The following is a 25,973-nucleotide window of genomic DNA, read 5'->3' on the forward strand; positions in this document are numbered from 1 at the left end:
TTCGCCTAATGCTCTCGGAAAATAAATGTTTGGCCTGTCTTTCTGCGCCGTGGTAAATCTACGTTTTATAGATTTTTTTCTCTCATTTTCATAAATTATGTCTTTAACAAGCAAAACAAACTTGCTCAGTTTCTCTCAGTCCTAATTTATCGCTTTCTAGTATTTTTTCAGTTCTGAGAACTATAGATGGGGTTATGGTTGGGGGTTACTACAAGTCTGAAAAGGTGATTTACTTGACTTTTAGAGATTTTTTATTATTATTTTTGTGATAAAATGAGGTGTAAAGGAATATTATGTACTAAATTCACTTGACATTTAATGTACAGTATCTTAACTCAACAAAAGTGAGTACAGCCCTCACATTTCAGCAACCATTTTAGTATCTTCTCAAGGGACAATACTACAGAAATTAAACTTGGATATATTTTAGAGTAGTCAATGTGCAGCTTGTATAGCAGTATAGATTTACTGTCCTCTGAAAATAACTCAACATACAGCCATTATTGTCAAAATAGCTGGCAACAAAAGTGAGTACACCCTAAGTGAACTTGTCCAAAGTGTCAATATATTGTGTTAGCACCATTGTTATCCGGCACTGCCTTAATTATCCTGGGCATGGAGTTGACCAGAGCTGCACAGGTTGTTGCTGGGATCCTCTTCCACTCCTCAGAGCTGCTGGACGTTAGACACATGGTGCTTCTCCACCTTACGCTTGAGGATGCCCCACAGGTGCTTAATAGGGTTCAGGTCTGGAGACATACATAGCCACCCCATCACCTTCACCTTAAGCTTCCTCAGCAAGGCAGTTGTCATCTTGGTGGAGTGTTTGGAGTCATTATCATGTTGGAAAAACTTCAATTTGGCCTAGTTTCTGAAGGGAAGGCATCATGTTCTGCTTCAGAATGTACAGTGCATAATGGAATCCATGTTTCCCTCAATGAACTGCAGCTCCCCAGAACCATCAGCACTAATGCAGCCCCAGACCATGATGCTACCACCACCATGATGACTGTAGACAAGACATGATTTTCTTGGTAGTTCTCACCAGGGCATCGCCACACATGCTGGACACCATCTGAGCCAAACAAGTTTATCTTATAGTCTCATCAGACCACAGGACACGGTTCCAGTAATTCATGCTCTTGGATTGGTTGTCTTCAGCAAACTGTTTGTGGGCTTTCTTATGACCCAGCTTCAGATGAGGCTTCCTTCTGGGACAACACCTATGCAAACCGACTTGTTGCAGTGTGCGGCATATGGTCTGAGCACTGACAAGCTGACATTCTACTTCCGCAACCTTTAAAGCAATGCTGGCAGCACTCATGCATCTGTTTTTTGAAGCCAGGTTCTGCACCTGACGCACAGAATGAGTGCTCAACTTCGTTGATCGACACTTGCGAGGCCTGTTCCGAATGGAGCTCATCTTGGAAAATCTCTGTATGACCCTGACCACTGTAGTGTAACTCCGGTTAAGGGTGTTACTAAACCTCTAATAGCCTTGGCCATCTTTGTGGAGAGCAACAATTCTAATTATCAAATCCCAGTTGTTTGCTCATGAGATGCAATGTTGAACATCCAGTGGTCAGTAAGAGAGAATTGTACTTAAAGCACCTAATTTTAAAAAACAAGATACACAACTTTGTATGGTCCTGTCAAGCAGACAAAAACATAAACATGATGAATAGGACATGTGGCTTTGCATGGTTAAATAACATACTGCTGCTATCACTTAAGGTGTCCTCACTTTTGTTGCCAGCTATTTTGACAATAATTGCTGTATGTTGAGTTATTTTCAGAGGACAGTAAATCTATACTGCTATACAAGCTGCACACTGACTACTCTAAAATATATCCAAGTTTCATTTCTATAGTATTGTCCCTTGAGAAGATATACTACAATGGTTTCTGAAATGTGAGGGGTGTACTCACTCAAGTCATTTGTGAGTCGCTTTGGATATAAATGTATGTAAATGTAAATTCAACTTAATATGCCATGTTGCTGATTTCAACAGAACTTTATTTTGACTTTTTTGTTTACACAATGGAAGACTATGAGCAGAAACCTGAAGAACATACAGGATTCATTATTTAGTAAAACATATTTAATATTGGATCTGTAAAGTTGTCTCAATCTACCTTAAGGGGTTCTTCCACATGAAGGATTTTCAGATTATGTATTATATATAGAGCTGGGTGATACATTCAATATGAAAGGGGTCATGCACTTTTTTATTATTATTTTGTGCTGTTCTCTGAGGTCCTCTTATAAAGTTAAAAAAAATTATATGTCCTCTTTTGACCTCCCTCATCAGATGTTTGAATAGGCGTGCCGGATTGTAGACTCGGAAGTAATAAAAGCAATAGTGACCACATAATAAAAACAGTTATTATTGTTGTTTAATGAAGCCGGCACAGCATCGTCTTTTAGTCTAAATCTTTCTGAAAATCCTGCTTTGAATTGTTTATAAACAAATCTGTGAAAAAATGAAGTGAACAAAAGACCAAGTTCTTACTGCCGCAGTAAAAATAAAGTTCAACCACTTTTTCCTAATGTTGGGATCAGAAGGTAGGCAATACAACGACTGTTTTTTCACAATTTAGCATTGCACAGCATCTTGTTGTATTCCGAGCAATCTTTATTTGTTGGTTTCTGTGTAGACCTGTGTTTGCCTTTCGTTATTTACACTACATGCGTGAATAGGTGGGCAGGGCTAAACAAACAGTGGTGTAGAAGCAGAGGTGGTTCAGACTGCCTTCAGCATAAGCTGTTTTTAGACTTAAAACAAAGTACTGAAGTACTGAAACTTACAGGATGTTTTTATACTACAATGACCTCTTATATGTCAAAATATCAAGGGAATTTTGGTTTCTCAGTTCATGACTCCTACAAGTGATATTGCAGTAATCAAATAATCAATACACAATTATTGAATATCATAAATGTCAAATATTGTGCAAAACTGTGGAAGATATCATCAACAGGGAATTTCACTTCTCTTGCAAACTGGCCAAGAAGTGCTTATGTGTTCCAGCAACTAGTTCCCCATCTGAAAGAGTTTTTAGTGCCAGGGAATATAGTGTGTCAAGGCACTGAGCATCTCTTAAAACAGAAACAATTGATAAAATTGCATCCTCAGCTAAAACTTGTGAAACACTTGCACAATTTACCCCATGCTGCACAGTGTCAAATGTAGCATGTAAATTACATTGCTGTAGGGAACATGCACTTTTTGTAACCAATTTGAACTATAGTGAAAAAAAGTTGCCACTAAATCTAACATTTTCACCTTTTTAATAAAATAGAAAGTGCTTCATGGGCAATAAATGACGAATACAGCCTCTCTTGCTATCCTTGTGTAGATGTCATGCAAAAGATTTATTGGTTTATTTGATTTAAAAGGTCAGGATATTGTGAGTGCTTGAAGTCAGAATGATTTTCTGTGGTAATCAACAACATGTCACAGATGCTCACCATAAAGCTTAAGCTGTGTTTAACCCAGAATATTCCTTCAATAAAAACACATGTGGTTAAATTGGTGTATATGCTGTATGCTTTACAAGTCTAAAGTGTCATTAAGATAGCTGGATCTACTTTATTAGTTTAATTTGTGTCTTTTTCCTCATATTATTGTGGTTTGTTGTGATTTGTAGCTGTGTCGCTTCTTGTGTGGACAGACTAATTGCTTGTTGCTGACATTATTAAATCACTTATTCACAATCATTTATTCATAACATCACTGCATGTGAAACTCGGATAGGATAAAGTGTTTTAAAGGGATAGTTCACACAAAAATGAAAATTTGACATTATAAATAATGTATAATAATAATAATAAATAATAAACAGTCAAGCCCAAAATCATTCATACTCCTGGCAAATTCTGACTTGAAAGTACTTTTATTCAACCAGCAAGTTTTTTTTTGACCGGAATTGACACAGGCTTCTCCCAAAACACAATGTACAAGAGGCATCATTGTGGAAAAAAAATATTTCTCAGCTTTTATTTACATTTGAACAATAAGTGGCATGTCCAAAATTATTCATACTCTTTGCAAACTGTCACAGATATGGGGAAATCCAAAGTTCTATACCATTCCAAATAGTCCAAGCTGTTGTAAAGCATCCTAATTACCCTGATTCATTGGGAACAGCTGTTTTAATCAACTCAACAGGTGAAAAACAGAAGCTCTCTGCTGTTGGTTTGTGGACAGTCATGGATAAGACAAAGGTCACTGAGGACCTACAGCTACAGTGCAAAGTATTATTAAAAAATACAAGATGTTCAGTGCTGTGTATAATCTCAGAGGACGTGGTCGGAAGCCAAAAGTGACACCTGTGCTGGCCAGGAGGATAGTGAGAGAGGTAAAAAATAATCCAAGGATCACCACCAAGGCCATCCTGATGAATCTGGGCTCTGCTGGTGGCAACATCTCAAGGCAGACAGTCCAACAGACACTGCACACCGCTGGGTTCCACAGACGCAGACCAAGGAGGACACCACTTCTCCAGATAAGGCACAAAAGACTGCTTGGCCTTTGCAAATGCTCATCTGGACAAAGAAGAAGACTTCTGGTCTTCTGTTTTGTGGTCAGATGAAACAAAAATTTAATTGTTTGGCCACAATGATGTAGCCTTCATTTGTTGTACAAAAGGAGAAGCCTTCAACCCTAAGAACACCATCCCCACTGTCAAACATGGTGGTGGGAACCTAATGTTTTAGGGTTGTTTTTCAGCCGGTGGACCAGGGAACCTAATCACAGTAAACGGCACCATGAAAAAGGAGCAATACATCAAAATTTTCAACAACAACATCAGGCAGTCTGCAGAGAAACTTGGCCTTGGGCACCAGTGGACATTTCAGCATGACAACGACCCAAAACACACAGCAAAAGTGGTGAAGAAATGATTAGCAGACAAAAACATTAAGGTTTTGCAGTGGCCCAGCCAGAGTCCTGACAAGAGAATCTGTGGAGGGAGCTAAAGATCAGGGTGATGGCAAGGAGACCCTCCAACCTGAAAGAGTTGGAGCTCATGGCTTAAGATGAATGGGCAAAAATACCAGTGGAGACATGCAAAAAGCTGGTCAGCAATTATAGGAAGCGTTTGATTGCTGTAATAGCCAATAAAGGTTTTTCTATTGATTATTGAGAAGGGTATGAATAATTTTGGACATGCCACTTTATGTTCAAATGTAAATAAAAGATGAGTAATAATTTTTTCCACAATGATGCCTCTTGTACATCGTCTTATTATCTTCTGGGAGACATCTGTGTCATTTCTTATAAAAAAAAACTTGCTGGTTGAATAAAAGTAACTTTAAGTCAGAATTTGCCAGGGGTATGAATAATTTTGGGCTTGACTCTAAATACTGTTCAGTTTCTTGCACAGACCGATCGTTTTGTTTCTCAATACCTCAATGTATCATCACAAGCCGCTGGGTTTAATTTGGTTTTGTCTGTGTATGTTATTTTTACTCTCAATGATCTGAAGCCCATTGACTGCCATTATATGACTGACAGACTGCAACGGTTTGAGTTAAAAATCTTTATTTGTGTTCTACTGAAGAAACAAAGTCACCTACATCTTGGATGCCCTGGGGGTAAGCAGATACACATCACATTTTCATGTTTGGGTGAACTATCTCTTAACACAGAAAAATCTTTAGATGATGTTCTGTAACATTAAAGCTGTTTTCCAATTTGAATAGTTTCTAGGAAAATTTCCAAACAATTATCTGATGAACGTTTTTGGAAGCTGCTGAAGCACGTTACAACACACCCTTGGTGACTGTGCACTGAGTCATTATTGCAAATAATCTACTAGTTGTTGAGTCATTATAAGGTAAACAGATGTTAAAAATATCACAGTTGGGCAGAACACGCAAAGCCAAATCAAAGCTGACAATTGTGCCATTTACTGGCACTGGTAGAAACAGGCCCTGTTAGAAACAATCGCTTGATGCCCCACACTGTGGATCACACATGGACTAGCTGCCTAGTTTCATCACTCAGACTGGGGTAAACATCCTTCAATTCTAAGAAACGTCCCAAAAGAATTATACAAAGAGCATGAACAAGAGGCAAGCTTGCACACTGGACCCTATACCACAAAAATGACACACACAAACCACTGTAACAAAGTTTCTAGTTATTCCCTCAGAATTCACCTGAGTCATGGAATTAGTGTCTTCCATAACAAACTTATTTTAGTTACCAAAAACCTAATATTCAGCTGTCCTCTATTACAAAAAAAATAAACATGACTTAAAATTTTAAAGGTTTAATTCCATTTTCTTAATATTTAGTTTTTTTGTTTTGTTTTTAATTCACCCCAAGACAAAATATGCACAAGCAATATAATTTTTGGCAGGGATTACATGGTTTACATCATTACTATCAACACTTTGGAAAGTCTGAGAAGTAAACTGTCCTTTCTACTTCATAGACAATCAAACTCTCAACAACAACTCACAGTCACAACTGCGGAAATAAATTAGTTGCAGCACTTTGCTTCCCTGAAATGCATCAAAAGAAAGACAAATAAATCAACTTCCTCTCTCGGAACCAAAGATGTCATCAAACATGCTCTTGAATCAATGCAGTCCCTTCACAAAAAAACACTTAGTAGGACATTTGCAAATAAACAAGTGGAAAATAGGAAAGTACACATTTAAACATGTCATTAACGTTTATGTAAGAATTTATTATGATGTGCTGCATCAAACAACAACACATTTTGCAGCGTGACTGCTGTTGACGATCCACGCCACGCGTGACCAAAAGGAAATGATAAAGAGGGCCAGGGAGAAATCTGATTAAATAATCTCTTATAAAAAATGTGATAATTTCTTCAAGATTTAGTGGGAAAGTCGAAAAGTATTTAAAGCCACAAATAAAGTACATAATGACCCTTACAAGAAGTACCGTGTTTGAATCAGATGTAGAGTCTTATGATTTCCGAGATGCAGAAAACGTGGACAGAATTGCACATTTTTGGAAATTAAAAAGTATTCGACCATTTAATTTAAAGGATTAGTTCACTTCCAGAACAAAAATTTACAGACAATTTACTCAACTCTTTGTCATTCAAGATGTCCATGTCTTTCTTTCTTCAGTCGTAAAGAAATTATGTTTCTTGAAGAAAACATTTCATATAATGGTGCCCCCAAGTTTGAACTTCCAAAACGTGGTTTAAATGTGGCTTTAAAGGGCTCTAAACGATCCCAGCCGAGGAAGAAGGGTCTTATCCAGGGAAACAATTGGCCACTTTTGAAACAAATTGACAATTAATATACTTTTAACCCCAATTGCTCTTTTTGTCTCGTCTCTGCAAAGTGCATGTGTAGTCTGTCTAATCCAGGTCAATACAGTTAGGGTATGTTGAAAAACTCCCATCTCGTTTCCTTCGTCTACTTTAAGATCACCCTACATCGCTGTTTTACCTTTTTTTGTAAAGGGTGTTTGATCTTTGTATGTTCACTTTGTAAACACTGGGGTCGGTACTTCTGCAGCGATGTAGGATGATTTTAAGGAAAATGGTGCCCCCAAGTTTGAACTTCCAAAATGCAGTTTAAATGCAGCTTCAAAGAGCTCTAAACAATCCTAGCCAAGGAAGAAGGTCTTATCTAGCCATTTTTGAAACAACCTGACCATTTATAAACTTTTAACCTCAAATGCTTGTCTTGTCTATGTACAAGTGAACTCTTTTTCTGGATCAAGACAGTTAGGGTATGTCGAAAAACTCCCATCTCATTTTCTTTCCCAACTTAATCATTTCTTATCAACTGAGAAAAAAAGAATAAAAGAACATCTTGGATGACAAGGGGGTGAATAAATTATCTGTACATTTTTGTTCTGGAAGTGAACTACTCCTTTAAAGGATTAGTTTTAGGATTAGCTCCGAAATGTGAACCTCCAAAATGCTGTTTAAATGCAGCTTCAAAGGGCTGTAAATGATCCCAGCCGACGAAGAAGGGTCTTGTCTACCGAAAAGATCTGTCATTTTCTTAGAAATATGTTTTTTTTATATATATATTTTAAGCACTGAAACTCGCCTAGCAGTAGGGCTGAGATGCTGCTTACCCCCAGGGCATCCAAGATGTAGGTGACTTTGTTTCTTCAGTAAAACACAAACAAAGATTTTTAACTCAAACCGCTGCAGTCTGTCAGCCATATAATGGGCACCAAATCTTTGAGAGTCTTTGAGAAAAAACATACACAGACAAAACCAAATTAAACCCTGCGGCTCGTGACGATACACTGAGGTCTTAACACACGAAACAATCGGCCTGTGCAAGAAACTGAACAGTTTATATCTTTTTTTTTTACCTCTGATCTACCACAATGTTCAACTGTCTTGAGTTCACAACAGCTGGAAGTGATTTGTCGCATGTATACGTCACTCATTGTTTACACAGAGAGATTGTGGGTACAACGACTACTCAAGATGGTAATTACTTGTGCTTATCCTGATTGTTGCAACTGATTAAAAACTAAAAGATTACTTTTGCTTGCGTGAACTCATCTGGGAGTGTTGACTTTTTACCGACTCACAACTTTTGAGCCTGATCGACTGAAGTTATGGTTCCTTGCTCAGTTATGAACGTGCTCAGGACAGCTGGACATTGCGGAGGATTAGAGGTAAAAAAAAAAGATATAAATACTGTTCAGTTTCTTGCACAGACCGATTGTTTTGTGTCTTGAGACCTCAATGTATCGTCACGAGCCGCAGAGTTTAATTTGGTTTGGTCTGTGTATGTTTTATTGATTCTCAAAGCTGTGGAGCCCATTGACTGCCATTATATGACTGACAGACTGCAACGGTTTGAGTTAAACATCTTCGTTTGTGTTCTACTGAAGAAACAAAGTCACCTACATCTTGGATGCCCTGGGGGTAAGCAGATAAACATCACATTTTCATTTTTTTATAACCATCCCTTTAAATAGTAAATCCCCTTTATCTGCCAAAAAATAAAGTTTAATTTTCATTTGATTAAAAGATAAATTAATGTTTTATGCCTTCATTTGAAGAAAAAGTCAAAAGACACCACACAGAATTTCTATTTTCTATTCTAACATTATTAAAAATACATTTTCAAATTAGGTTGTTTTAATGCATTCAAATAATAAGACATGCTAATGTGCATAAACAGATTTCATACATGGCCCTAAAAATGTCATTTTTGTTAAACTTGTAACTAATTGATGTTGAATTGGATATATAAGTTTCATGCTTTTAATTAATAAAACGGTAACACTTTACAATAAGGTTCATTAGTTAACCATTAGATAATGTATTAACTAACATGAACTAACCATGAGCAATACATTTGTTACTGTATTTACTAATCTTTGTTAACATTAGTTAACGGAAATACAGTTGTTCATTGTTTGTTCATGTTAGTTCACACTGCATTAACTAATGTTAACAAAATTTTAATAATGTATTAGTTAATGTTGAAATTAACATTTAACAAATATTAATAAATGCTGTATAAGTGCAGTTCATTATTAGTTCATGTTAACTAATGTGGTTAACTAATGTTAACTAATGAACCTTATTGTAAAGTGTTACCAATAAAACTTTATTAAACCCATAAAAACGAGTCCAGAAAAATTAAAACAGGAAAAATCTTGCTTTCAAAATTAATAAAAAAACATGTGACTCTACATGTAAATGACTGCGGTTTATAATGGAGTAGTATAATTACTTCTCTTTTGCTTATTTTGGAACTTTCTTGACTTTTCAAAAAAAAAAAAAAAAAGTGCACATGCTAAATCAATTCAATCCTGCCTTTTTTGCCTTTAAGTACAACAGGTTTTTGTTTTGTTTTTTTTCTTCACAAGAAGCAGGAACACTTTGAAAATGCAAATTCGCAGCATGTGGCGCTACGCAGAAATAAGGGAGCAGTTTGGCCTGTCTCGAGCAATCTTCTGAGATTTACTATCCAACAATAGTCTGATCCATTCTCCATGGTGGTTGAGCATGTGTGTGTGTGTGCATGCTTTTGCGCATGTGTTTGTTTTTGTGTAAAATTATCAGTGGCTCACGTTTCAGTGACGCCTTTCTAAAACCACGTTAACATTTCTTTCCGCTCTTTTTTTCTGCTGTCTCCTTCAATTGCCCCTCTGCAAATATGAAAGGAAGAAACAACTTTTTCATCATTCAGCAATTTGGCACGTATCCATGCGACTGCGTAACAAGCCAACACTGTCTCACAAAGCTTTCTAAACGGCAGGGAAGACGGCCACATGAAGCCAGTTTAGTAAAAAATTGGCCATTTCCTCAACAGACCTGACTAGAAACCTTATAGGTTATATACATTTGTCATGTCAACATACCCATCATACCCATAATCATTTTCACTAGGTTTGTAATTGGTTTTGGAAGATTATTTCATTCTTTCACAGTTACATCATAGTTGTACAGAAGTAAAAGCTGAAGACGGTGCCATATTTCCTTGATTTTTTTCCTGCTAGGGCATATGGGAGCTTTGAGTAGGTCCACTCAGAAAGTAACAGGATTCCTCCTTAAGTTTGTGCCATTTTATCTCCACATGGCCCAGATCACAACTGGTCAGACTGTGGTCCATTTCCAAAGCAAACACATTAGGCAACATTGAAAAACGGCCAAATATGCTGCAGGTATCGGTTTACCAAACAGATGGAGAATGCTAAAAAGAACGACGTGTTAAAATGATTCCTCATCTCTAGGCACAGCAAGCAGTTCTGGGACAGCTCAGGGATGAGCACAGCTTAGTAAGGCTGACACATCCAGAACTGTGTCAGCACTTCCAGGCTACTTAGTTAACAGGAAAAGGTGAAGAAAGCCAAAGTGAAGAAAGCCATTAGTGACTAAACAAACACTGAAGTAGCTGAAAGTGGAACGAGGGGTGGGGGAACTAAAGAAAATTAACCAGATTTTAGTTTCTGAGGAAAATGTGAGTGTTGTTTGCTTGTGCAAAAACCATTAACACAATACTAGGGTGCTGAAGGTGGTTGCTAAGATGCTGGAAAACTACCCAGGCTCACTGGAAATATGCGCCTCTACCTACATTTCTGCAAACTCAAAAAATTTGAATATCATTAAAAAGTTGTCACGCTGTAGGCAGGAACACACGAACAACGACGTAGTAAAAAACGAACATTTAATAAATCCAATGGGAACAGGCAGACACAGGAACATGGAGTGGAAACATCAGGATAACATCAAAGACCAACAAGAGTACAGGGGAAAACACACACCTTAAATACACAGACTAATTACAAACACAGGTGTCGACGATGAGGGGGAAACCAAAAACATTCAGAACTGCGGGGAAAACTGGGAGAAACCAAATAGAAAGTCCGGGGGTGTGACATTAGTTCATTTTTTTATTGTAACTTATTTTAAAAAATGAAACTTTCATATATTCTACATTCACTGCATGTAAAGTAAAACATTTCAAAAGTTTTTTTTTTTTTTGTTTTTTTTTTTAAATTTTGGATGATTAGAGTGTACAGCTCATGAAAGTCAAAAATCTAGTATCTCAAAATATTAGAATATTTACATTTGAGTTTCATTAAATGACCATACATACCATATAAATTCTAGGTATCTCTTGTTCTTTGAAACCACACTAATGGGGAAGACTGCTGACTTGGCAATGGTCTAGGGACAATCATTGACATCCTCCACATAGAGAGTAAGTCACAGAAGATCATTACTGCTGTTTACAGAGTGCTGTATCAAAGCATATTTAATGCTAAGTTGACTGGAAGGAAGAAATTGGGTAGGCAAAGGTGCACATGCAACGGGGATGACCGCAAGCTTGAGAATACTGTCAAGTAAAGCTGATTCAAACTATTGGGAGAGCTTCACAAGGAGTAGAATGAAGCACTACCAAGTCACTTCTGAAACAGAAACAACATCAGAAGCATCTTATCTGGGCTAAGGAGAAAATGAACTGGAATGTTGCTCAGTGGTCCAAAGTCTTCTTTTCAGATAAAAGTAAATTTTGAATTTCATGTTGAAATCATGGTCCTAGAGTCTGGAGGAAGACTGCAGAGGCACAGAATCCATGCTGCTTGAAGTGTGAAGTTTCTAAAGTTAGTAATGATTTGGGGTGCTGTGACGTCTGCTGGTGTTGGTCCACTGTGTTTCATCAAGTCCAAAGTCAATGCAGCCATCTACCAGGAGATTTTGGAGCACTTTATGCTTCCATCTGCTGACAAGCATTATGGAGATGCTGATTTCCTTTTACAGCAGGACTTTAGCACCTGCCCACAGTGCAAAACCACTTCCAAGCGGTTTGCTGCCCATGATATTACTGTGCTTTATTGGCCAGCCAACATGCTTGACCTGAACCCCATTGAGAATCTATGAGATATTCAAAATTACACCGCTCCACTCCGCGCTCCGCTCACATACTCTGCTGCCCAGACAAACTTTGTTTCTAATAACAGCCCTGGCCGCTATTAGAGACCGGCCATTATTTACCTCAGCTGACAGCGAGACCGGCCAATGTTGGAGACATGGCCGCTAATGGAATACAGGCCAATATTAGAGGATTTACTGTAATAAACATTTGTATTTTTATACTTCACCCACATCTCCTGCTTACTTATATGAGGGAACCGAACCTGTGTTCTTAATTTACTCCATTTTTGGGTTTTGAGTATTGTTCCCTAGAGTTAATTTCTAGGGTGACGTAGTCGGATTTCTTTACTGGTAAAAGGTTATTCACATATGCTGCTCATAGGGGACGACTTGTATTAACCCTTCAGTTACAGCATGAAATTATTTAAACCTATTACAATTTATCTCACAATTGCAAGTTTATATCTCCTAATTCGGACTTTATAACTTGATTTAACTCAAAAATAGTGAGTTTTCTGCCACCAGATAAAAAAAAACATTAAAAATGTCATCCCTGTTTCGGATTTGTAAGACTATCCCACTATCTAACGTCAATTTTGTTGAATAAAAGTGCTTATCACTGGGTTAAACATTTTGAAAATGACATCTAATCAATATAATCTATAATCTTTTTTTATTCGATTTTGTACCGTATCAGTGTCTATTCGTAAAGGCTATCTCTCCCAGGTTTTCTGCAACCATGATGCACGCACATCCTGAATGTTTTAGGAACTTAGGACAGTTCAATCCAATGAACAGACTTTACATGTAAATCTTACACCTTTGTTTTGATTTACAATGATATTTAATACAGCAAACATCTATTGTATCATAGTTCAGTCACTTCTAAAAGTAATGGCACACCTCTCAACAACTTCATAACAACCATTCATTTTTACAGTTTAGATTTAATAAAGCTATGTAATAGTTTTGGATGTAGCAATTAAATAATAATAATGTATTAGTGTAAAAAAGTGATATATGAAAATAAAACACAAGAAGAAAGGCAACTATGGAATAAAAGGAAAATAAAACTATGGAGAGAAAGAAAAACACTGATCATGTGTATGACTTAAACTTACTGTGGAAATAAAGAGAAATTAAAAGGATAGCGACAGAGATTTTAAGAGAAAGATAAAAGCTACAAAAAGAGGAAGTCTAGTGAAAACACGTGTTTGTACTAAAACAATGGAGCAAAAAGAGCAGAGTCCATTTTACGCTCTCCTGATTTCTCTAACATGATGGCATACCTCTGATAATGATACAAAAACTCTGGAACAAACAGTCCAGGGTGCCAACATAATAACAAAAGGAGAAACCACGGGATCCACACATGCACATGTTCCTCATTCATCTTAACTCTTCATCGCCTGTTACAATAACCGTAATGTTGCCCAGATCTGCATTGGAATCCCCCATTAAGAAACCAGGAGAAAAATGCACCGCTTGGCTGTTTAAGGATATAACTTCAATTTTAACAAAAATGTGAAGAGTGTCACATCTAATAAAGATCACAGCAGTTTTAGCGTGCTACGGCTCCTCTCCATTTCTACATTCACCCCTAAAGCAACACGATTACGGTCATCAAAGCACCACTTCTGTAACATACTTACCTCTTTCAACAATAAACCTCACAGCGATTACTGTCAAACTTTAAAGCTTCCCTTTGGCATGCACATTACCATAGCTCCCTGTGATAGTTTTCCTCAGCAGAAAGATATTGAACAGTCAGCCAATCAGTGTAGCAAAATAAATAAAATGTTATGTAATGTTAATAAAATGTTAAAGTGCACCTATTATGGAGTTTGAAAATTACCTTTCATGCAGTGTGTAACACAGCTCTATGTAAATGAAAACATCCTGCAAAGTTGTTTATCTGAAAGTGCTCTGTGTATAAAAGAATTTAAAAAAAATGGTGAACAAAAAATACCCCATAAATCCATGTTTACCCATAGATTCACAGCCCTAACTAGCTGGATTTGATGCATGAACACATTATAAATGCCCACCTCACTAGTCAGACCCACTGCCCCATGGATCTTAGCGATGTGTCCCAACAACCAAGGGTTCTTCTGACCCACATTTCTTAGCGTTGACAAGAAGGCAATGAGAGAAGCAGGGCTTGCCTGAGCCACGTTCACCAACACACCCAAGGCAGCGTCACTGAGATCACTGTCATTGATGTAACCAATCAATGATTGCACCAAAGATGACAATACCTGAGGAGACAAACAGACAAGGTCAAAGCATAAGCCCCATAATGCATTCAAAATCAGTTTAGAAATCAGTCCTTTGACTTTCTGACTCGTGATCGCTCAAAAAACAGTCAAAGTTTATGAAAACTACATATCAAAACATAAATATTTTTTGTAGATTTGTGTGTTTGCCCACTGACCTTGAAATTATCAGTCTATAATTTTAATGGTAGGTTTATTTTAACAGTGAGAGACGGGATAACAACTAAATAAATCCAGAAAAACGCATTGTACATTGATTTGCATTTTAACGAGTGAAGATTTCTGGCTCCCATGTGTCTTTTATACAGGTAAAAAGCTGAGTTTAAGAGCACTCTCTTAAAGGGAGTGCTCCTAATCTCAGCTTGTTACCTGTATAAAAGACACCTGTCCACAGAAGCAATCAATCAATCAGTTTCCAAACTCTCCACCATGGCCAAGACCAAAGAGCTGTCCAAGGATTTCAGGGACAAGATTGTAGACCTACACAAGGCTGGAATGGGCTACAAGACCATCGCCAAGCAACTTGGTGAGAAGGAGACAACAGTTGGTGCGATTATTCGCAAATGGAAGAAACACAAAATAACTGTCAGTGTCCCTTGGTCTGGGGCTCCACGCAAAATCTCACCTCGTGGAGTTTCAGTGATCATGAGAACGGTGAGGAATCAGTCCAGAACTACACAGGAGGATCTTGTCAATGATCTCAAGGCAGCTGGAACCATAGTCACCAAGAAAACAATTGGTAACACACTACACAGTGAAGGACTGAAGTCCTGCAGCGCCCGCAAGGTCCCTCTGCTCAAGAAAGCACATGTACAGCCCGTCTGAAGTCTGCCAGTGAACATCTGAATGATTCAGAGGAGAACTGGGTGAAAGTGTTGTGGTCAGATGAGATCAAAATCTAGCTCTTTGACATCAACTCAACTCACTGTATATGACACCAAGAACACCATCTCCACTGTCAAACATGGAGGTGGAAACATTATGCTTTGGGGGTGTTTTCTGCTAAGTAGACAGGCCAACTGCACCGCATCAAAGGGACCATGACGGGGCCATGTACCATTGAATCTTGGGTGAGAACTTCCTAACCTCATTGAAAATGGGTCATGGATGGGTATTCCAGCATGACAATGACCCAAAACACAAGGCCAAGGCAACAAAGAAGTGGCTCAAGAAGAAGCATATTCGGGTGCTGGAGTGGTCTAGTCAGTCTCCAGACCTTAATCCCATAGAAAATCTGTGGAGAGAGCTGAAAGTTTGAGTTGCCAAACATCAGCCTCGAAACCTTAATGACTTGAAGAGGATCTGCAAAGAGGAGTGGGACAAAATCCCTCCTGAGATGTGTGCAAACCTGGTGGACAACTACAAGAAACATCTGACCTCTGTGATTGCCAACAAGGGTTTTGCTAAGTCATGTTTTGCGAAGGGGTCAAATACTTATTTCACTCATTAAAATGCAAATCAATTTAAAACTGTTAAAATAAACTTACCTTAAAATTATAGACTGATCATTTCTTTGTCAGTGGGCAAATGTAGAAACTCAGCAGAGGATCAAATAATTATTGTCCCCACTGTACATGTTCATGTTTACCAACAAAAGTCAGTCAATATTGGAAAAAGGCTAAATATAAATATATAACAAATGTTTCTGACACAAAAAACTGACAAATAATAATAATAATAATCAAACAAACAAACATTGTATATTTTAAGGGAATTAAAGCACTACTACAGTTCTCTGCTGTTCCTGAAAGCACATAAGGACATGCTATCTGGACTCTTCACAGGGGATGTAATAAAAATAGTAAAAAACCCACAAACACACTCATTTGGTCCTGAACTTTTCTTTCATCAGAGGTCCCTTATGGTGTAATCATGTTGTGTAAAGAACCACAGCACTCTGGCTGGTTTATTTCAGTGCCGCCCACTCATTAACCAGAGTCCCAGGTTCCTATATGAGCTTACAGAGAAAAACTGGAGAAGATAGTAAAAGAATAAAAATGCGGAGCAGAAGGAAACTCGTAATCATCCTCCCACTATGGACAGTTTATCTAGATATATCTGTCTGTTATATCAAAGCAGTGATGACCTTCAAAAAGAACAGTGACTCACAGAAGAAATAGAAATTGTGTGTTGGTTGATATTCGTGTCTGACAAACTGCAGTGACGACTAGAGGCAGATGAGCCACATGGGTCACATGAGCTCTTCTCTTCTGCATGAAATGAATCCAACTACACCCTTTTAGCGAGGATTTGCTTAATCCCATCATTTTTCATTGCAAAACACTTCACCTTTGAATTGGCAGTGGTTGAGAGGACGAAGAGAGGATCTGGTGGGGCTGGGAGGGCAGCAGACAGGACGTCCTGTGAGAAGCAGGATTCCCAGCCTCTGTCAGGATGTGAAAGCCACTGACTAATCTTTATTAATCCTGTTTGCTTCCAAATCGCTATATAAACTAGCAGCACTGGGACAGAGAGAGCCTGGGGTATCTCCTCTCCCACATGATTTCTGATATAGAAGGAATGTTTTTGATGTACCTGTCTATTTGATTATCTATTAACACATCCATTTAAAAAAGAAAATATATTATGAATTTCTATGCTGGTAGGTGATGGTTCAGTGTTGTTTCATCAACTAGTATGACTGGTATAGTCTAGGGATGCACCAAAATGAAAATTCTTGGCCAAAGCCGAACAAAATTGCACACAAACACGTTTTTTTGTGTTTTTTCCCCATGTATTTTGCCAATTTGTTTCACCATTGCATAAATTAAATAGCCAATATTTGCTTTTTACAGTTTTGTCTTGCTTTTCAAAGAAAAGAATCAATTACAAAACAACAATTAAAGAATATTTATTTAACACTGAACATTTTTAACATTCTAGTAGATATATAGCCTCCCAACAAAGCACAATTAAATTTAAATTAATAAGTTAGTAAAATAATATTCTTTGGCCATTTTTAAGACCCCCTTCTTGAATCAGACGTGTTTTTAATGCAGTAAACTATTACATATTATCTGGGATTATTAAAAGAAAATGTACCATTTAACATCTTGTTTGGAAGTACAGTATATATGCTTGGAAATATTTCACATCTTAGTCCATTCATTATTTATCGCAGTAAGTTTTGTGCTTTGTTACTTTTAATCAGAAATTAATCAGCATTTAAATTCTGTCAATTTTATCACAAAATACAAACTATAAATGTGGAATTTTTTTATCCACAGAAAGACAACAGTAAAATATGTGAGCAATGTCTTGTAAAGTCACATTTAGTCTATTCAGGAAAGACATTCATTGTACAGTCGTGACCAAAAGTTTTGAGAATTACATAAATATTGGAAATTGGAAAAGTTGCTGCTTAAGTTTTTATAATAGCAATTTGCATATACTCCAGAATGTTATGAAGAGTGATCAGATGAATTGCATAGTCCTTCTTTGCCATGAAAATTAACTTAATCCTGAAAAAAACTTTCCACTACATTGTTAAGAAGGCTTCAGGGCGTCCAAGAAAGTCCAGCAAGCGCCAGGATGGTCTTCTAAAGAGGATTCAGCTGCGGGATCGGAGTGCCACCAGTGCAGAGCTTGCTCAGGAATGGCAGCAGGCAGGTGTGAGCGCATCTGAACACACAGTGAGGCCAAGACTTTTGGAAGATGGCCTGGTTTCAAGAAGGGTAGCAAAGAAGCCACTTCTCTCCAAAAAAAACATCAGGGACAGATTGATCTTCTGCAAAAAGTATGGCGAATGGACTACTGAGGACTGGGGCAAAGTCATATTCTCCGATGAAGCCTCTTTCCGATTGTTTGGGGCATCTGGAAAAAGGCTTGTCCGGAGAAGAAAAGGTGAGCGCTACCATCAGTCCTGTGTCATGCCAACAGTAAAGCATCCTGAGACCATTCATGTGTGGGGTTGCTTCTCATCCAAGGGAGTGGGCTCACTCACAATTTTGCCCAAAAACACAGCCATGAATAAAGAATGGTACCAAAACACTCTCCAACAGCAACTTCTTCCAACAATCCAACAACAGTTTGGTGAAGAACAATGCATTTTCCAGCACGATGGAGCACCGTGCCATAAGGCAAAAGTGATAACTAAGTGGCTCTGGACCAAAACGTTGAAATTTTGGGTCCATGGCCTGGAAACTCCCCAGATCTTAATCCCATTGAGAACTTGTGGTCAATCATCAAGAGGCGGGTGGACAAATAAAAACCCACTAATTCTGACAAACTCCAAGAAGTGATTATGAAAGAATGGGTTGCTATCAGTCAGGATTTGGCCCAGAAGTTGATTGAGAGCATGCCCAGTCGAATTGCAGAGGTCCTGAAAAAGAAGGGCCAACACTGCAAATACTGACTCTTTGCATAAATGTCATGTAATTGTCGATAAAAGCCTTTGAAACGTATGAAGTGCTTGTAATTATATTTCAGTACATCACAGAAACAACTGAAACAAAAATCTAAAAGCAGTTTAGCAGCAAACTTTGTGAAAACTAATATTTGTGTCATTCTCAAAACTTTTGGCCACGACTGTACATAAACTTGATAGTCAGCTAAAAAAAAAATATAGAGAGAGAAGCATTTTATTACATTCATTATATTTTACTTAACCTGTCGCCTTCATTTTTAATGTTTGGAGAAATCTGTCATTGGAATGTGCAGGAAGACTTCAGATATAAAACCACAGACTTGTATGAAATGTTTACTCAATGAAATCATGGCGTGGTGGCTTGGCTTGTTATGATATCTTGAGCAATTCAGTTTTATATTAGTAGTTGTAGAAATTGCAGCGTGAATGTTGTCTTCGCTATCACTGTGGGAGAATATGTCCAGGCATAGTTGTACCGGATAGTAGTTTTAGTTGGTGCAACATGTGTAACTATTTATCAAAAAGCTGGATGTTGCAAAGCCCTGCGTAGGGCTTACACCCAGCTTTTTAATGTCTAGCTTGTGCAACTGGCCCCTGGAGTCATGTGGAGCACTTTTTATGATGGATGGATGGACTTTATTTTGCTCTCAACAGCCATTCACTTTTTTAATATAACTCTTGATTGTATTTGTCTGAAAGAAGTCATATACGCTTAAGATGGCTTGAGGGTAGGTAATGGGGTTTTTCATGGGCAATCTCCATCATGCCAACTTTTACTAAACATTTTTTGCATTTCAAACACAGCCAAAATTTCTACAGAACTGTCATACAAATCATTAGTTGTAATTAGATAATACTTTGATAGTACTTTGTAGCCTTTGAAACAAACCGCACCATTTTCTGAGAATGAGTCACATGCATTATGAGTCTTAGACACACGTGCCTACAGTATATGCATGTTTCTCATAATCTTAAAAATCTTTTAAATTAAAGTCTTATGCTTTTCACCCACAATACAAAGACATGCAGCACAGATGAATCAGAGAAACTAATTACAGGCACTAAACATCTACGCATGTGAATGCATGTCTCTGTGTTTCGATGGTTTGGACATCGGTCTAGGGTCAAAAAACGCTCACAGCTCTGTTATTGTGTAAACAATGATTGACCTTTCTGGTGTCCGCTTTTTCTTTCCAAAGAGCTTTTTTCCATTTTTCATTTCATTCAATAATTCCTTTTTTTTTTTGGCACAAAATACTAAAGATCAAACTGAGAGTCTGCTAAATTTAGTGTGCTTAAAATTTATAACAACTTCTAATTAGTTAAAAGTTAAAGACTAAGTCATTCAAAATCATATGTGTTAAGAACTAAACTGAATTTTGGGATGATATATTCCTCTACGATAGCCCCTCAGTGTCTACACTCTTAAAAATAAAGGTGCTTTAAAAGGTTCTTCACAGCGATGCCATAGAAGAACCATTTTTGGTTCCACAAAGAGCCATTCAGTCAAAGGTTCTTTAAAGAACCATCTCTTTCTTACCTTTTCATAATCTGAAGAACCTTTTTTTGCCACAAAGAATATTTTGTGAAACAGATGTTAAAGTTTCTTTATGGAACCATTTAGACAAAAAGGTTCTTCAATGGCATCGTGAAGCCCCTTTATTTTTAAGAGTTTTATGATGGATATGGGTGGACTTTGGGCTTCAGGAACGACAATATTAATTCTCAAAAACAGCACCATTTTCCATTGATCTCTCATTTCCTATTTTGGTAAATGCTAATGAAAGGAAATGACAACAGAGGCATTATTATAAAATAATGCCTTTTAATCTTTCCTAATCTTGCTATTGCTCAAGCATCCAATGTTTTCACGGATGAGCTGAGTGATATGCATGTGCTTATTACCCAATGCAAAATTAACTCAACATGACTAATGCATTCTTTTGACTCCTCACATCTGCTATTTGCCAGCAGGCTATCCCTCAATCCCTCAATCCCTAAAAAAAAAAGAGATGACTGGTTCAGTTTTTGCCAAAAGTGTGGTTTCCCCTTTCTTTTCCTGTAAATGTGTCTTCACTCAGAGCTGCTGGGGGGAAACGGCTTAGGATGTGTTTTCTGATATTTCCCCATCCGTTTGGCGGCTGCTAAACTGTGGTATCGCCAGAGGTGTTAACTATCGAACCGTTTTGCTGTGGTTGACCTTGAACTGCAGCTGTCTGCTTTAAAATAAATGCTAAATCACTCACTTCATACTCATTTATGCACACACCCTCCACTCCCTTGGTGTCCTTCAAATTCTTTTTCTGTTCCCCAAAAAAAACTCACCTTGACCAGGCTTCATCCTCAAATACCACGTTCATTCTTTCACTCACTAATTTGTCTCTTCACTCACCAGGGGGTGAAGGTCAGAGATCATCTGCAGTAGTCTGAGCAGGTGCTGTCTGCCGGCCTGGTCCAGCTGGGACATCATCGCCGTCAGCTCACGGATTCGTTGATGGATGGGCTCTGGATGTCGCGGATACACAGATGGCAGCACTCTCAACAGCATGGCATTACCTATCAAAACCAATAATTAATCAATACAGCACACTTCTCTTACACTGCAAAAAATGCTTTTCTTATCTAGATTTTTTTTTGTCTTGTTTCCAGTCAAAATATCTAAAAATTCTTAAATCAAGAAGGTTTTTCTTGACAAGTAAAAATTATTTTCTTGTTTTCAGAAAAAGCAGGTCAAAATTAAATGAGCTGTTGCTTAGAACAAGCAAAATAATCTGCCAACGGGGTAAGCAAAATAATATTATTTCAAACAGAAAACAAGATTATTTTTCTTACCCCATTGGCAGATTATTTTGCTTGTTCTCAGCAAAAACGCACATAATTTTGACTCATCTAGAAAATCCCTCTTGATTTAAGAATTTTTAGACTGGACAATATTTTGACTGGAAACAAGACAAAAAATCTAAGAAAAGCATTTTTTTAGCACTGTACAATAGTAATTGTTCTATACACTGCAAAAAATGCTTTTCTTATTTAGATTTTTTTGTCTTGTTTCCAGTCAAAATATCTAAAAATTCTTAAATCAAGAGGGATTTTCTAGACGAGTAAAAATGATTGTCTTGTTTTCAGAAAAAAAGTCAAAATTAAGTGCATTTTTGCCTGAAACATACAAAATAATCTGCCAATGGGGTAAGAAAAAAAATCTTCTTTTCTGTTTGAAATAAGATTTTTTTTGCTTACCCCATTGGCAGATTATTTTGCTTGTTCTACGCAAAAACTCACTTAATTTTGACTTGTTTTTACTGAAAACAAAAAAAAATGTTTTTACTTGTCTAGAAAATCCTTCTTGATTTAAGAATTTTTGGAGATTTTGGCTGGAAACAAGGCAAAAAATCTAAGTAAGAAAAGCATTTTCTTACTTAGCCATAATTTATGCCATAATACCATAGTGAATATTAATAAAGTACACAAACAAACAAAAAAACCTCCAGCAAAGTCCAAAAAAATTGGACTGTGGTAAAATGTGCATGTCATTTCCCCCGCATCCCCTGAGCAAGAGCTGATTCATTAATTAAGACCTTTTCTTGATAAATGCACTATTGTTGTTTTTGTTTGGGTTTTACTGCTCTTTGTTTCCTCATTAATTTAGTTGGAAATGTCAGGCCTCGCTGTTTTAGCTGACACACATATGGCAGAAATGATCTCACAGAGTAAAAAAGCCTACAACATCAAGAGAGAGAAAATTATTTGTGCTAAACAAATAACAAAAAGGTTTGGAATTTCAAAATTAAGTGTAAAGCCCTTCTTTATCTGGAAACAATCTATAACTCTGTGCATATGAAAGATCTCGGTTTGCAGTTTGAGCTCCAGTGGATGCTAGATCATGGAGCTGAGGGGTGAATGGATGGCACTACACTCTTAAAAATAAAGGTGCTTTAAAAGGTTCTTCACAGCGATGCCATAAAATAAACATTTTTGCTTCCACAAAGAACCATACAGTCAAAGGCTCTATAAAGAACCATCTCTTTCTTACCTTTTTATAATCTGAAGAACCTTTTGTGAAACAGAAAGGTTCTTGAGATGTTAAAGGTTCTTTATGGAACCATTTAGACTAAAAAGGTTCTTCTATGGCATTGTGAAGCACCTTTATTTTTAAGAGTGTACTGCTGTCAAAAAATCCATTTGAAAAATAAATCACCTCAACAATTACGTACAACTAAATTTGCAATAGCCCTTTTAAGCAATGATTGTGCAAGATCACTCAAATTTCCGTTGGATGTTATATAACAGGCCTTTGAAAAGTTTACTGGAAGATTACATTGAAAAGACTTTAAAGGATTAGTTCACTTTCAGAACAAAAATATACTCATCCCCTTGTCATCCAAGATGTTAGATTACAAGATCCTAGATTACATTTTAAAACATATTCAAATAGAACAAAAGTATTTCAAAACTGTACTGTTTTTGCTGTACCATGTCTTCTTCAGTCGTAAATAAATCGTGTTTTTTGAGGAAAATATTTTAGGATTCCTCTCCATATAATGGATATGTATGGTGTCCCCAAGTTTGAACTTCCAAAATGCAGTTTAAATGCAGCTTCAAAGGTCTCTAATCCCAGCCGAGGAAGAAGGGTCTTATCTAACAAAACGATTGGTTATTTTCGAAACAAATTGACATTTTATATACTTTTTAACCTCAAATGCTCGTCTTGTCTCATCTCTGTGGTGCGCATGTGTAGTCTGTGTGATCCACGTCAATACAGTTAGGGGATGTCGAAAAACTCCCATCTTGTTTTCGTCATCAACTTCAAAATTGTCCTACACCGCTATTTAAACTTTTTTTGTAAAGGGCATTTGATCTTCCTTGTATGTTCACTTTGTAAACACTGGGTCATAACTTCTATAGCGATGTAGGATGATTTTGAAGTTGGTCGACATACCCTAACTGTATTGACCTGGATCAGATGAGCATTTGAGGTTAAAAAGTACATGAATTGTTAAATTGTTTTGAAAATAACCAATCGTTTCGCTAGATAAGACCCTTCTTCCTCGGCTGGGATTGTTTAGAGCTCTTTGAAGCTGCATTTTGGAAGTTCAAACTTGGGGGCACCATTGAAGTCCACTATATGGAAAAAAATCCTGCAATGTTTTCCTCAAGAAACATAATTTCTTTACGACTGAAGAAAGAAAGACATGAACATCTTGGATGACAAGGGGGTGAGTGCATTATCTGTAAATTTTAGTTCTGGAAGTGAACTAATCCTTTAATGAATTAAATATTTCCTTGACCCAGCTTTTACTAACTCCCTGATTTAGTATCAAAGTGAACAATCTGTACCGATCATCCACTTAACTGCTAAAACAATGACACTTCATCAGAAACAAAATATGGTAGGAAACTCCCACCCAACATCAACAACAAATCTAATCTCTGCTCTGGCAAGCCATCTAAGTCAGGGCGGTCTGTTAGCGGACATAATTCTGTTTCGTCTGGCTCAGGAGGGACATTTAGGATTGCAGAAGACCTGCCCACCTGTCTCTACACACAGTGGGTGATGTTAATGAAGGATTAGTGTTATACATAACCTTTCATAATGAGACGGCCAGGGAAACGTTGCCCTAGACAGTTAATAGGAAATATCGGCAATCATTCATTTTACTTTTAAAGACCACATGTGATAAGAAATTTAATGTTTGCCAGGTGTTTTGGCAGAAGGTATTTTTTATATTTAGAGAAGTTTCAACCACTAACGAGAACAAATAAATACAAGTAACCAAAAGTTATACAAGACATAGCCGTTTTTCTACATAGAATTGTATTTGACCTTTGTTCCTCAGTCAAAAAAGCAGAGGTTGTGCCAAAAAAGATGTCTGATATAGATAATATAAAGACATTAGAACAAGTAAATTATATATATATTATTTTAGACTCTTTAGGCTTTATTTTTATATCATTTGTGACCCTGGACCACACAACCAGTCATAAGGGTCCATTTTTTTAAGGTGAGACATTGCAGGTGAATAGGGTAAAAAATAATAATAATAAACTAATTGTTATCACCTTACCTTACAGAAGATTGATTACATTGATAATTGCAAACATTTTTTGTATTACAAGTTTTCTGAAATGTTAATGATAATAGATAAAGTGCTATAAAAGAAAAAGTGTCTTTTAAATGTTTTCTTTCCACTAGTCTGAAAAAAACACTTTCTGAAAAACCAAAAAGCCCGAAATCTCAGACTTGACAGGTGCATGAAAAAGTGTTTTTTTGAAACACTGAAAAACATATTTTGTGTCTCCCCTTAAATTGACATGTATACATCATCTGAAAGCTAAATAAATAAGCTGTCTATTGATGTATGGTTTGTTAGGATAATATTTGGCCGAGATATAAATATTAAAAATCTGGAATCTGTGGGTGCAAAAAAATCTAAATATTGAGAAAATCGCAATTAAAGGTGCCATAGAATGCATTGAAACAATATTTTAAATTGTTCTCTGACATCTACATAGAAGCTATATGGCATAGAAAAGAGCAAAAATTCTCCAGAAATGGTTTTACAGGTCCATTTACAACCCTAGGATTTGTCCCTAGAATGAAATGCTCTGTTATTGCCTTATTTGGAAGCTTCGTGAATATTAATGAGGAGCTCTTCTCTGATTGGCTGTCTCACAGAGCTGCTCGCTCTCACACAGCTGTAAGAAAACACATGGAGGAAATATATATTTAATTACGGCCGCTTTATTTATTTAACTCTAGCCGCTTTTAATATGCGGTTTGTTGAATCTGCCGTTTTGAATCCGCCGACATTTTACTCTCTCTACTGTGATCACATGTGCTCTGTGTAACATTATAATGCAGCGAAGTAGTATAACGTAAGAAGGACTTACCACACAAGTTGATGCTTTAGTGATGCTCAGGATCTGTTAATCATTTGCCATCATCAGTGCACTCATCTCTCCTCACTCTGTTTATG

The 25,973-nt window shown here is 37.1% G+C and overlaps 1 protein-coding gene across 2 annotated transcripts in view; it reads right to left on the bottom strand.

Annotated features, from left to right (window-relative positions):
* The window catches only part of veph1 (ventricular zone expressed PH domain-containing 1), a 127,665-nt gene that overhangs the window by 61,030 nt on the left and 40,662 nt on the right, over positions 1-25,973 (bottom strand). Inside the window, exons 4-6 of one of the 2 annotated variants that reach the window (XM_073851002.1) lie at positions 21,392-21,555; positions 14,406-14,615; positions 1,689-1,694 (exon numbers count right to left, since the gene is read on the bottom strand). In XM_073851002.1, the coding sequence (XP_073707103.1) occupies positions 1,689-1,694; positions 14,406-14,615; positions 21,392-21,555 (380 nt within the window). The remainder of the gene's footprint in view (positions 1-1,688; positions 1,695-14,405; positions 14,616-21,391; positions 21,556-25,973) is intronic. The other variant, XM_073851001.1, reaches the window with a different exon arrangement.

Source organism: Garra rufa, chromosome 11 (assembly GCF_049309525.1).
Source record: "Garra rufa chromosome 11, GarRuf1.0, whole genome shotgun sequence".
Taxonomy (NCBI): domain Eukaryota; kingdom Metazoa; phylum Chordata; class Actinopteri; order Cypriniformes; family Cyprinidae; genus Garra; species Garra rufa.